The 14,714-nt window shown below is 36.7% G+C and overlaps 1 protein-coding gene across 2 annotated transcripts in view; it reads right to left on the reverse strand.

Moving 5' to 3' along the window:
- Nucleotides 1-14,064, reverse strand: part of si:dkey-172j4.3 (diacylglycerol kinase eta) — a 125,163-nt gene extending 111,099 nt beyond the window's left edge. For both annotated transcript variants that reach the window (XM_017434051.3, XM_017434049.3), the window contains exons 1-3: nucleotides 13,797-14,064; nucleotides 12,695-12,994; nucleotides 6,238-6,342 (exon numbers count right to left, since the gene is read on the reverse strand). In XM_017434051.3, coding sequence (XP_017289540.1) covers nucleotides 6,238-6,342; nucleotides 12,695-12,781 — 192 coding nt within the window. In that variant the 5' untranslated portion in view covers nucleotides 12,782-12,994; nucleotides 13,797-14,064. The remainder of the gene's footprint in view (nucleotides 1-6,237; nucleotides 6,343-12,694; nucleotides 12,995-13,796) is intronic.
- Nucleotides 14,065-14,714: the final 650 nt, after the last annotated feature.

Genomic DNA, 14,714 nt, shown 5'->3' on the forward strand with positions numbered 1-14,714 from the left:
GTTGAGGGGCTGGGCTTGGCTTGGGGTTGCTAGGTAACGGGGATTGTGAACCTTATACTTTTTTTTAAAACCACATGGTATCAAAACTGGTTTGGAATATAAATAATTTGCCTTAGTATTAGTATCAGTTTAAAATTTTAATATCATGACAACTCTTTTTTTTTTGTTTTGTCATTTTCTAAAATACAATGCTTTCTAGAGTGTCATATTACGGTTATGCTGTATATTCTCTGAAAATATCCAACTTTTGTTGTTATATCATTGAGGTTTTTTAAAGCTGTTGCAGTTTAGAAAGTATTCCCAATTAGATCACGTTTTTGTTGCTTTGCTTGTCCAATGTTGTGTTTTGTACCTAGGGACCCCCAGATCAATTGAATATAAGCAAAAGGACAAACAGGAAATGTGATGGTGAAACTGTAGATAAAAATGCAACAAAGCCTTGCACTAGAGAGCAATGGGGTTTATGACAGATGCATCTTAGCAGAGAGAGCCATTTGTCAATCTAAAAACAAATTTTCATACTGAAACTACAGCTGACATAAATAAAAACTGTATAGTGCAACTGGACAGGTTAACTATTCTGTTTGCTTAATTATGCCTGTCTTTCCATTACTTGTATGAAAATGGCAAAGTAAAATAAAAATAAACAACTATTTTTCTCACACACTTTATTTATATAAATAAATGAATGACTGATGGACTTTAACATCTTTTAACTGTGTTTTCGCTTTGCGTAATTTTACATGACAGTAAAATTTATGATTTTCGCAACAATCAAAACACAGACAGAAACACAGAATTGGACGTTAAAAACAAAATTCACTGTTAAATGCAAAATGTTGCAGATTTTGTTAAAAAAAACAGATATGATCTAATAAATTAGGGTTTTCGTTAATTATCCTAGTGTTTTTCACACAATAAACAAAAGATTGTTAATCGCCTGCAGCCTCCAGTCTTTATGATATTACAAAAATAAGAGACTGCAGCTTCCCTATGATCATTATTGGTGAGTCAGATAGGACATAATTACAATTCAACACAATAGTCGTACATTAAATTTAATGTAACAAATACGAGCTATAAAGCAATTTTGTTTCATATATAATACACTTATTTTACTAAATGAAGGACTGTTTCTTTACTCTCAAACAAAACAAAACTTTATTTTACAAGATTGGAAAGTTTTTATTCATAAATAACCTACAGGCAGATTCTTAAGAACTTTACTAAAGTATTAAATGTTTTGTTGAACTGAAACACTTCATGCTAGTTTTTTAAAACTTGTCAAGATTCATAAATTTTAGTTAGTCATTGTTGGGAAAAAACCTTGCACGTCTGTTTTTCACCACTTTCATTTGTTTTGGGTTAATTTTGTTTTTGGTAGAAATCAACTCTTTTAGTCCTCCTTCACATCTGTCTGCGGTTTTATGGACTACTATCCAATGAAAAGAGTTCAAAAGAGCTTGCATTATTTTATTTTAAAAGTCATTTTTTTATTTCCTGAAAAGTTGCATCTTTGTAGATACAAGGATTACACCCAACACAGACAATATTCTCCTATGCAAATAATAACATTTTATTAATCCACCATGCAAGATGCAAGATTAATTTAGAAAATTTCAGATTTATTAGAAATTCTATGTCCTTTCGAGCTGCCAAAATGTTTATGCACTCAGTGATTCTTTCTCACTTCACATATTGTCTAACAAGCTGGTCTCAAAATAACCCCACCTCTCTGAAACCGTTAGTCTTTATACAAGCAGACATGGAAAGTACTTGATAAGAACCCAAAACTCTTTAATCACAGCTTCATTCTATCAAAATACAATATTTTAAGTTGGGACAATCTTATTAAGTACACGAATCTCTGTCAGACATACAAAATCCTACATGAGATGGTCCCACCTCCTCTTAGTGATTTTATCAGTCGAAGAACATCTACACATAGAACCACTCGAGGAGTGTCCCGGGGTGACTGTATTAATCCATTAAGAAAAGGGGCCTTTAGTCAGTCAGCTTTTCTGGTAAAGCTTCTCGTGAATGGAATACAATTCCAACAACAATTAGAGACATTAACACGTATAAATTATTTTGCGCTCATCTTAAACAATGGCTGATCAGTAGTCAGATTTGTCAGCATTAAACCCCTGCCGCTGACATAATGTGTTTCACTTGTGAATGTGTGATTCTCTTTTGACCCAGTGTGAACCAAGTGTTTTTATGATTTTATCAGCATTGTTTGTTAGATTATCATGCATTTACAAAATGTTTTAATCTGTTTTAATAATGTTTGATACTCAGTGATGATTTTATGCTTTTCATGTTTTGCTACTGCTGCGTGTGCTTAAAGAATAGCTATGCTGATCCTCAGAACTACTTCTACTTGTGTCTTACTGTTTTCTGCCATCATTGTTGCTTATGAACTAACACTGTCTTAATATGTCGTTCTTAATTGTTGATGATTCTTTTGCTTAACATTCCATGTTTTCTTAGGGTGCCATTGTACAATTGGCCACCAGGACTACAGATGAAAACTAGCCCCTGGCTAACTCTGGCATGTTACAGCTGTACTGTTATTAATATGCACTGTCCTGTTAAAAATAAAATTGAATGGATAAGGTGGAAAAATGTGATTTGATCAAAAATCATGGACTTCTAGAAACATAAAAATGGAAGACGTGGAAAACTGAACTACTGAACTGTAAACAAATGAAATGGATTAATTTTATTTGTAAATGGGTCCTTGTTATTTTTATTTTAAGCTTGAACAGAAGTGAAACTGCCCATGTGAAAAAAGTAGAGCGAAAAAACAAAATTTATGTATACTGTGTGTATAAATTAATATATACATAACAGCCCTATTTAAAGTAACCTATGAGATCTTGTCTTTATGTGTTTTCCTCCTGCAAATGAGAATAAAACTAGAGATGAACAATATTAGAAAAAGAATATAAATATTTTTGTTGAATATCACAATGACAATTTTAGTTGTGATGAACCCACATTTTCTTCACTCCACTTTTTTCCTTCTGCCAGTGTTTCAACATTTCAATCACTATCTTCTAAATCAGCTAAGGGCATTTAGGGCCGTGGGGTTTGTGTTTAGGATTTATTTATTGCAATCTTTTGTGATATTGATAATGCACACACAGATATTGTGATTATGATAAATTTAATATACTGAATAAAACCAATAATTTAAACAAACTTGTTTAAGGGTAAAGTCAAATACTAAAAGATTTTCTTCACAAAACTTGTCAAGCAAATTAATGTTTAATCAGTAGAGTCTGAGGGATGAGTTTCACACAAGGACCCAATAAAAAGATCTCCAAGATAAAATTAATTTTGAAAACACAATAATGAAATGGCAATCTTCTTAACTCACAGGAACCTACATTATAAATGTTTTACTATGTTCTGTAAGGGAGTAACATAAGAGATAGAATTAGAACCAGTTATGCCACAAATAAAAAAAAACTCTTCTATGAACTCAACCATATTTAATTACACCAACAGAGTGAAATGGGGATGACACACGTCGTTGTCTGAAAACTATCACACCATCTGTATAATTATTTAGGGCGTCAAGACTAAGGAAGTGAATTAATCTAATGATGCCACAATGTCATGTCATAGTTAATAGGGAGTAGCACCTTCTTAACAAGTGTGCTAACAGACTTCAGCGCTAACAGGGGTGGTAATAGACAGGGGGCAAAATCAGCCAAAGCAAATTACACAAAAGAAACAGACTGATGCTGCTTGGCAATAAACCACACACACACACATTTAAAGTCTACAGCTAAACACACCTACTATAGGGGTGCTCAAACAAAAGGACACAAATGCACTAATCAGCTCAAGTTCCTGTCACTCTAATATAGTTCTGGAGCTTATTACAAGTCTGAACTTTGTCATATGATTAAAGGTACACACAATGTAGAAAGTATATAAACATACTAACAGTCATGTAAAAGTAATATAAATGGTACTGTAGTCTGTTAAACCAAAACTTCAGCAAAAAGAAGATTTTATTTTAGAAGTTGCGAACATTATTTATGTGTTCATTTTTTCACATTTAAGTGAAGCTTTTAAGTATCCAAAGAAGAAAAAGTAACCATAAACACTTGAAAATTACAAAATATGTTGAAGGCATTCACACTATCATAACCATGATGGATGCACTATGGCATCCACATGCCCTCCTCACATTGTGTTGCTGTCTGATGAGCTTTCCCGATCAATACTGGACTGATACCTGACGCCAATATTTCCTGAGAACAAACGAGGCTTTATGGGACACTGTCTCCATGCCGACAAGGGTTGCCGGGTATTCCTCGTCTACTATTACATGCTCTGTGTTTTACAGCTGTCTGTAAGTGCAGTTAAATAGTAATAATCTCAACATGCACATATCTTTACTTCTGCCACTAAAATAATGTATTCCCTTTTGCACCAGTCTAAGCTTTATGGGAGAGTGACGAAGAGAAAGCCACTGCTGAAGAAAACTGAACAATCTAGACAAACTCGAGTCAAGATTTAATCTGAGACTCCAGTCTAGATTTAATAAGCTTAGACTGGTAAAGAACCCAGGCAACAGTTGTATGCACAATCTTTCTCATCTCACCTGCTGAAGCTTGTAGCTCCTTCAGAGTGCTCACAAGTTTCTTGGTGGCCTCTCTCACTATTCTCTTTCTTGTACAGTGACTCAGTTTGTGAATATGGTCTGCCCTTTTTAGAGTTATACATAACCCAAATGCCTTCCACTTCTTGATGACAAATTTAACCAAACTCCTGAGGATGTTTCGGGCTTTGGAAATTCTTTTGTATCCATCCCCTGACTTGTACTTTTCAAGAATCCTTTCTCTGAGTTGAATTAGGACATTCACTTTAAATATTTATGCAGTCACTTATATTACATTACATATTTCTATTTAATTGGCATTACTTTGCAGAAACTTGATTTCCCTTTGACACTGAAACTTTTATTTTGTAAAGAAGACACATTTATATTGACCATGATGGATTTATGACAGCAATAAAAGCAAAAAACATCCAAGGGGGTGAATACTTTTTATACACACTGCACATATCTTTTTTAATCACATTTAAACATGTTTGTGATTTGGTACCTAAACAAAGATAGTCATTGTTAACATTAAAGCAAAAGTTCAGTGAGGTACTGCAGAAAGGTTATGATAGGTTAAAAGATTATACCTGTTGTAAAACAATTGCAGTTTGGAAAAATAGGTTGTAATTCTGACCAGACTGACAAGCTAACGGCTAGTCTGAGCAAGAACAAGACTGTCTGCAAAAAATTTCCCACAGATTCCTTTGATCCATTCAGCTCATCTGACAATGGTATATTTTGGCTGTATGTTTGTGTCCATGTGCCAGTAAGACGCTAATATGAAGCAATCAATACCAGAGTCCAGAGGCCAATAAGCAGCTACCAGAAGCCCAATAAGAAAGAAAATTGTTATTGAGTGATCACATCCTTTATCAGAGATTCAAAGACAAGTCATCATGATGACAGTTAAAGAGAAATGACGCCAGAAACCAGATCAGGAGTCAGCTGTCCTCAACAGACAAAAGTTCAGATAATATCAGAACTCTGATCTAAATGCTGATAAAGTGAAACTAAAAAGAAAAACACAGAGAAAAGTCTGGAGACCTCTGGAAAACTATTCCCATATATATATATATATATATATATATATATATATATATATATATATATATATACATATATATATGTGTGTGTGTGTTGGACCTCAGATGTCCTTCCAATTACATCAAATTCATGTCAACAGCACATCCATCTTTTAGTCAAATTGTTCAATTCTATTTTAGCTGTTAAATAACTAAACAGGTCAAGATTTTAATCAGGGTTCTTTGTTATTTCACAATGAACAAATAATGTATGACATTTTAAAACATTTTTGACTAAGAGCATTATCTAAATCTGAACATTTTATAGCTCCTTGCTTTCCTAATGCTCATTTTCTTACCTTGGAAAATTCAGGTTTTGGCAATAATAATGTTCAGAAAAGCTCTCAAAGTTCGAACCTTTTCAAATGTAAAAAAAAACAACAAAAAAAAAAACATTACATTCTCTACTGATGCTCTTTAATACCTGACCTTGTCAAAATAAATATTTCTAAAGCACCTCAGAACTTAGAAACCCTGTTAAAAAAATAAAATACTACAAAGACACACATTCACTCCATGTTTTCCTACCTTGGCCCTCATCTGACCCGAGGTTGACACTTTGCGAATTAACTTGTGTGATGTCTCTTCTTGTTCTCCATCACTGTCTGATGATTCTTCAGCTGCTTCTCCAGCCTGGAACAAGAAAGGAAACACTTACAGAAGAAAATCATGCCGGGTCCCTCAGTCACCAAACAATTTAACACCTTGAAATGTAGTGAAAGTAGTTTCCTAGATCATGTCGGGAACGGCCAAAGAAAACTGCATCTCCTCCAATAGTTTGGTTACCAGGCAATGAGTTTCACCCCAAGATTTTACATGAAGTAGAATTACACACAACTACTTAACCTTTGCATTACTATCGGTTTTTGGTGATAAAAAAGATATCTTTTTTTTTTCAAAACCTAACTAATTAGTTTATTTGCTAAACCTTATAAAACAAGAACATAAAAATAGTAATGACACTGTAAATGAAAGCACTAAAAACTAACCCTAACCCTACACGAATAAGCCAAATGCGACCTGACAAAATGTTTTATGATCAGACCAGATAAAGATTGCATTTTCTCACCAAAATGACAAGAAGTACATTTGGCAGAGCCAAGGTGAGGCTTTCAAACCTAAGAACACTGTACCAACAGCCAAGCATGGTGGTAGTAACATATGGCTGTTGTACTGGTGCTATGCACAAAGTGGATGAAAAAATTAGTTCTACCTCCAAAGTCTTCAGTTTCACCTTAAATCAACAACTAGTTGGTTAAACCTTGGGCAAACTTTGGTGTTCCAACAGTACAATGATCCCAAACACAGATCAAACTGGTTTCTGATTTGGTAAAGCAAGCTTCTGGAATGGGCTTCAGTGGAAGAATGGATTCCCAATTGAAAATTTGCAGAATAGGCTGGATGTCACTGAATGTCACTGCCTGGAAACCAAATGAACCCTACCCATTGTGCCAAGAAGAGTTGTCTAATAACCAACCAGAATTATACCAGAGGTTTGTTGATGGATATAAAAAGTGTGTAGTTGAGGTTTATCTTGCTAAATGGTATTTCACCAAAAATTTGTATATTTTTGAGTATAATTACGACCCTGTGTGGATTAGAGAAAATCCATAGTAAATTTAAATTAGTGCATCACATTCTTGTTTTTAAAATCAATTAAATTGTATGTTATATAATAATTCAGCCTTGATAAAAAATTAATAAAACAGCCCAATTGTTACAACTCCTCAACTAAAATGACATTCATGCCTGTGATGAGTGGATGTAAACTGTTGTGGCAGTTCTAATAGGAGACAACGGAAAAACTTGTGAACTTAATTATAGTGACTGTGAAGACGCCATGACAGAGTATGGTTCAGTCTCGTTCTTCTACATTTCTGTTTAACAGCCTCTTCTGCCCTACACTGTCACAACAGTGCCACCGAATGAGAAGAAGTAAAAATGGCAACAGAACAGAACACAAATGAATCCATTGTGCAATCCCAAGAACACAACATTTACGGTTACCCAAACAAACACCCTCGTTCAATTTAAAGCTGAACTGACAAGTGTTTTGAAGCCAACATCAGTTGAAAGAAAAACATAAAATTTGCTTGTAACATTAAAAAAAATAAAAAACTATACTGTTTTTTTTAATATATACTGAACATTGAAGAAACCACTTGAATGTTCCCGTTTTTTTTTTTATACATGATTCAGAGCAGTTTGTTATTGATGAAAAAATATAAACAATCCATGTGTGATTGAACAAATGTCACAGTCTGAAACCGCTGTTGATTAGTTTACTCTGGTGTGAGAGTTTATAAACGCTACTCTGAAGCACGCTTACATTTTTAATGAGTTAGCATCCATTTAGCAACGAGTTAGCAACGTTAGCGCTCTCCTGCCATTGTTATTGATTTTTAGTTTCATGGGCTAATGTCATAACAGTGATCGGGGGTAATTGGTTCTCATCGTTCCACGTTCCAAACTTGGTTGTTATGCTCGTTGTTTGGTGGCCATAACGGTCCTTTTGATCATTAGAATCTGAATCTGAAGAGCTTTCATCTGATTCCAGAGATCCAGACGTCAGTTCAGGTTCATACTGGTGTGTTTGAATATCCATTACTCCCGCAACGTCTTCCGGCATTTCTTCATATTCAAAAAAGGCTTCTTCTTCTATTTCCACTTGTAAACAACATTCTTCATTCTCCAGCACTGTTTTAGAGACCAGCTGGGACACAGCACACATCATGAACTCAACTCCACCCCACAAATCACCGACTTTGGAAATCATAGACTAAAATGCTAAAAACAAGTTATTTAAGTTTTAGGTCAGAAAAATGGATCCCTAGAATGTTGTGTGGGTGTGTTTGATGAAATAACATTCATGAAATTTCAATTTTTTTTAATTTGATTTCAGATCTCCATTAAGCAAAAGTAGTGTTTTCTCAGAATAATTAATATTATTGAAATCCAAAATAAAATGTCTTTCAGTTGGCAGAAGTGCAATTAAATGCAAATAAAGTCTTCTTCATAAAACACAAAACACTCTCAAACTACAACTGAAATTAGCTTGAAAGCACAAGATTTTTGCTCACATTCTTTTACTTCTTTTCACAATCATTTTTTTTTTCAACCATTTTATTTGGTTAAATTTTTGTCCATGGTGGTGCGTGTCTTTCCCCTTGCGGAACAGTTTGTTTTGCTGTACATTTTGGGATGAGGGGTTCCTCTGCTCTGTCAGTACTTTGGTGTTTAATTTTAGCAAAGCAAAAGTCAAGCTGCATTCCATCTATACCCCTCACTGAAGACGAATAAACTCAGTCCAATTTGCTGCTGTAATGAGAAAGGATAGCTATACTGGGTCGCCCCTTTTCCCACATGAAAGGCTTCTTTACAGACCATCGCTCCAACAGTGACTTTTGTCGGATTAGCTCCTCTCTTTTTGTGTGTAAAGTGCACTTTTGGCTTGTTGTAGAACCACCTTTTCTCTAACACAGTTGTACTGTCCATTGTTCTTAGGGGGAGGTAGGATGTCCAGTTTTGTCCTCCTTGGTCTTCCTCTGATATGCTGAAACAGTGGTTTCCAAGGTCATTGTGTAGCTTGTATGGTGTCTTTTAGAACTCTTTTGAAGTGTTCCACACATCAGTTTGCTTGAGGATGGTATACACTTGTTCAGTAAAGCTCTCTAAGGTGTCTTTTAGTGAGAACCACACCCTGGTGTTCTTCATGAGTCAGGTGCATAACCTTTTTTCTCAGAGGTTTGGTAATTAGCGAATAATTTGACATAATTTTGTAAGTTCTTCACATTCAGCTTTAAAATCAGGAAGTAAAAGTGCAGTCCGGAGGAGAAATTTCAGGTTTTGCTGTGATCAACGCCTGTTCAGTATCTGCACTTGTATTGTTTACTTGAACCTTGTGGATGAAACCTTTAACACATTCAAGACGGTGGGCTGAAGCAGAATTAACTTAATCACCATGCATGTTTTTGTGTTAGTGGGAAGTTATTTTACACCATCCTCTTTAACAAAAGTCACTTCTCCACCAATAATGTTATTCTGCAGTGCTTTAATCAGGTCCAGGCCCAGTAGTGATGATCAAGACTTAAGTACCGAATAATGCTTGAATTTTGCTGTTTTGATTTGCTTTGATTGCTACTCCTGCTGTAGTTACAGGCAGCCAATGACAGGTAGGCATATGTGACTAGTCTAACTTTGAGTGCTGTCAGTAGGCATTGTGCAAAATGTTGCCTGTATACAGTTTCTGGGAAAATAGATACAGAAATTCTAGCATGTACAAATAACTCCAGGACCTGGAAGTTTCCTTGTGGTGCTTCAGTGTTAATTTTGCATGTGATTTTATCAAATGCTGTAGTCATCATCTTAAGATCATTCATTGACAGTATTGCTAACTCGGAAACAACCACTTCTCTCACCACCACTTCACTGGCAGTTGCATACTTTAGCAAATGTTCTTTTTTTCTGGAGTTATTACAATTACTTCAGAAGCAGGACAGCTTTTATCATTAACCAGGTGTTTATTTGATCCACATCTGAAGCGCTGACGTTGCTGTTTGTGTCCCTTTTTTCCTCAAAAACAAGCATTTGCAGCATTTACAGCACAGGTGTAGACCGTATCTGCACTTGCAGCTGAGAGCAGTGTAGCCTTTTTACTGCTGCTTCCACTTGACATGCGATAGTTAGCTTTGTCAACAGTAACTTATCTTTCATGGGACTGAGATAAGCATTAGAAAAAGCTGATCTCTTATGAGTTCATTTTCCATCAGTCCAGAACGCACACAATAAACTAGAGTTCTAAACTCAGCCATATATAAGGTAGTGGTTTCATTGACATGCTGCACACAATGTCTAAATGTGTCTGCACACCAGTATAACTTTGCATCCACTGTGCCAGCCCAAGAAGACAACATAAATGTCTAACTGCAACTCTATAACTCAGTGGTTCCCTAAATTTTTCTTCTGGGTCCCCATATGGATTACAATAAAATCCAGCCCTCCCCCACCGAAAAAGAAGAAAAAAAGAGAAAAAAATCAACTGGGCACACACATCGTTCAAACAGACATAAACCTATACACATATTTTGTTTTCAAACTCCACTGAAGTTTATTTCACACTTCAGGTTGCAACAAAACAAACTACAAACCATCTTTACAGTGAAAAACTTTTGTGTAACAGTTTTTTTTTTTTAGTTTTATACTGTAGAAGAGTATTCTTTGCTGTCAGTGTTATTTCAAACATATTTCTTCTTTTTTATTTGTAATAATATTCAACTTTGCTATCATCAATACATTTAAAAAAAGCCTCTGTGCAAAATGGGGTTAAAAACCTGTCCATTATGCTTAGTCAGGCACTGTTTTTTTTTTTTTCATCCATACCGCTTCCTGCGCCCCCCTGCAGTCTAACTGCAGTCAGAGCTTTACAGAGCTCACATTGAGTTGTCTTTCCTGTCCTCTCAAACCCCAGTCTGTTGAGACAAATGGTCCATCCTGAGCCTAGTTCTGCTGGAGGTTTCTTCCTGGTAAAATGGAGTTATTCCTTTCCACGGTCACCAACATGCTGCTCAGAATGACGAGGATTACAACAAGGTGAAGTTTCGATGCAAGCTGCTTGCTTCCTTAGATAGGCAACTTTTACAACTTGGCATTTCATAATGTACAGTATGTGAATGTAGTGTATTATAATAGGAAGCAGGGTTCGTACACTTTTCCCGGTGTAAAGTTCAAGCACTTTTCAAGCATTTTCAAGCTCAATTTTCAAACTTTTCCAGCACCACACTTTGGAGATAAAACAATACGTTTAAACTCAAGAAGACAGTTTTGATTCACTATCAAACAAAATTATTCATTACTGTTATTTCTATTGTCTTGTGATAGTATTCTACATAGCAGTGACAAAGTAAAATAAAATAGAACCAAGTTTTATGTTTTGAAATGTCTCCCACAAACACCCTCTACACCTGGCTAGTGTAGAACAAACAGTAATTTAACAAAAAAACCTCCAAATTCAGTTCACTCTGAGCGGCAGTGAGGCTTTGAGACTTCATCGAAGGCAAAATGGCCGCTCCCTTATTTTTGTGCCTATAACATAAAAATCTAAAATAAACATTTTTAATTTAACTTTTAGAATGTTCTTTATTACAAAACTGTGCAGTTATAATATCAAGCACTTTTATGGACTTTATACAGAAATTAAGCACTTTTCAAACCTTGGAAACACCTTGTTAAAGTTCAAGCATTTTCAAGGATTTCAAGCACCTGTACAAAGCCTGATGAGGAGAATTTCCTGTATTTAATTTGGAATTTGAATTAGATTTATAATTTGGACTTTTTTATAGTGCCCTAAGATGACTTTGCTTGTGAATTGGCATTACGGCTGCACAATATTAGAAACATTTGGGATGTGTGACATTATTATTTAATATTGCAATGACAATATCAAGTGCAATAAAGCCGCATTTTCCTCACTTTCTCTTCTGTCATCCCTACCATCTAAATCAAGTGTGGGCATCAAGGACAGGGAGAGTTCATTGGATTGAGCAAATACATTATTAGCATCCAAAACATGAATGCATGGTACTTGAAATATAATGGCCTGTGATTTATTCTACTCCAAGAAGTTCTTTGCAATATTGATATTGAACTCACTGATATTGGGATGTTGATAAATTTGCAATATATTGTGAAGCCCTAATTGGCGCTATATAAATTAACTGACCTGAGTTGAAGTGAATAGGTAAAACAGATCAGAAACTGAGCTGTGCATGCCAATTTCTGTTAAGATGACAATGAGATTACAAAAACACATCTTTTAAAAATCAAATCATTGTTGCTCATTGTCATATCTAGCCTTTAGTTAAATTTGATTTTCAGTTTAAGTTGTGGAACCAACGTGTAAATTCCCAAACAGAGAGGAAGAATTTCTAACCAAACTGTACTTTTACAGACATTTTGCAACATTAAAACAAACTGAACAGATACTCACATTCTCAGACCTTTCTGAGTCGCCTTGGGGCGACCCCAGAGACTCACCAGCCACATACAGGACGTTTGGGTTCAGTTTGGATGCCATGAAGTACAGGGAAGAACAGCAGGACAAGATGAAAAGAAGATTGTGACAGACGTGAATGAGAAGTTGCAGAGAAAGAAGAAAAGACAGAGGAGATTTGGTGAGGTGAAAGCCTGGTTGATTTGGTGAGGAGAGGATGATGATTGGGTAGGGGGGAGGTGGGTAAAAAGGCTGGGATGCCACAGTCCTCCTTATGTGGATCTCTCTGTCCCAACTCTGGAAAAGATGAAGGAATAAATTATTGATTGGAAGAGAAAAGCTTTCAGGATATTACTTTTTCTTTCTTTTCTAGGAGAATGTTTTACAATTTGCTGCATTTCCCAACTGTCATAAATTTTCCTGTCCTGCTATTCAGTCAGTCTTTTCTTTTTCGCAGTTCCTCTCCGTTCTTCCTGAGTTTGTGTGAAAGCACGCTCTGTGGTTTTAAAGCAGATCGTTGTTGCAGTTTGAGCAGAGTCATGAAGTAGAAGTGATAGCGATTATAGTGATGGTATGTCTCGTTATAAATAAAATAAAACGTGCACTGGATCAGACAGCAATCCAGGCGATGAGATATCTGCGAGTCAAGAAGGAAAAAACGCACGAGCTTTTTGTTGTTGTTCTTTGCACGCGAGCAGCCGTTACACCGTTCTGGTCTGAACGAGCGCTTTTAAGTCATAAAACACCAAAACAAAAACAAAAATCGCTGTTTGTCCGCTTGGCGCGTGAGCTACATCGATATACACTTCACCGAACTTAACTACAAATATTTAAAGCTGACTTCAGTTAAACGCACAAAATAAACCCGTGCAATATGTCGACATGTGGTTAAATACAACAAAAATGGGATGTACAACAGGCTGCCGAGCGCCTGTCAGCCGCCGGGTTTTGTCATTCATTCCGTCCATGTTTACTGTGAGAGCTGCCGCGGAACATTATTTAACTGCTCGCTTTAGACTTCCACCTCCTCCGCACAAACACAGCCCCTGCACCGCTCGCATGTACAGTACGTGTCAATAAAAATGAGGCTACTATTTACCTTCGCTCGTCAACCGGCTCCCGCTTCCCCTTCTCCTTCTCCTCCTCCGCCGCGCGGACGTTAATCAGCGCGGGGTGTCTCTCCCTCGCTCCTGCTCCCTGGCCTGGGTTAGCTAGTAGGCAGCAGCCGGCGTCGGGGTGCCTGCATCCGGCGGTCAACAACGGCAGCAGCGCGCGGTTCTCTCCGGTGGTGCTGTTCGCTTGACAGAGAGAGACGCGATCATACGCATAGCGTCGGAGCGGCTCTGACTCAGGTAGGAAGAGGCGCGAGGGAGGGGGAGGGAGGAGGAGAGAGGGGGACACGCGCGCGCGCACACACACAGAGGGAGAGAGGTTTGAAAGCGGCCGTGTTCGCTGCCCACCGAGGTTAAATGGAGAGCAAATAAGGCGCGCGCAGGCAAGCAAGCGTGTACAGGGACAAATAGCGCGAGGACAAACGGTCCGTTCAGAGACACCTGATACCATATTGTAGCCACCGAAGTAGAGCAGTGGGTGACGAGACGAATTTCAACGTGATGGAAAAAAGAGTTTAAAGGTCCTCATTGCAAAGTATGAAATCAAACATTAAAACGGTTATCCTGAGCTGTATCAAATGGTGCAGTTTGAAAGTGTTTACTCCAGTAGTTTTCCAGATATATTGATATGTGATTCTGAAATCTGGGTATGCACTCAATGTAAACAAAGGCTGAATCTGCTTAAAGCCAGCTTGAGTCACGTGACTGACCTACATTAGGCTGGCTACAGTCTGTGTCCGTAAACAAATATGGCAGCATCTGAAAAGCATAGAATTTCGAAGACGTTAAAGTGTAAAAATAAGAGTAAAGCTGCTGAAAGAAAGGAGAAAGAATAAGTAAGATAAGGTCAATGATAAATATCAGGGATCGCATGCCCTTTCTTTTCAGCATGAAATCACTAATTA

This window comes from Kryptolebias marmoratus, linkage group LG7 (assembly GCF_001649575.2).
Source record: "Kryptolebias marmoratus isolate JLee-2015 linkage group LG7, ASM164957v2, whole genome shotgun sequence".
NCBI classification, from domain to species: Eukaryota; Metazoa; Chordata; class Actinopteri; order Cyprinodontiformes; family Rivulidae; genus Kryptolebias; species Kryptolebias marmoratus.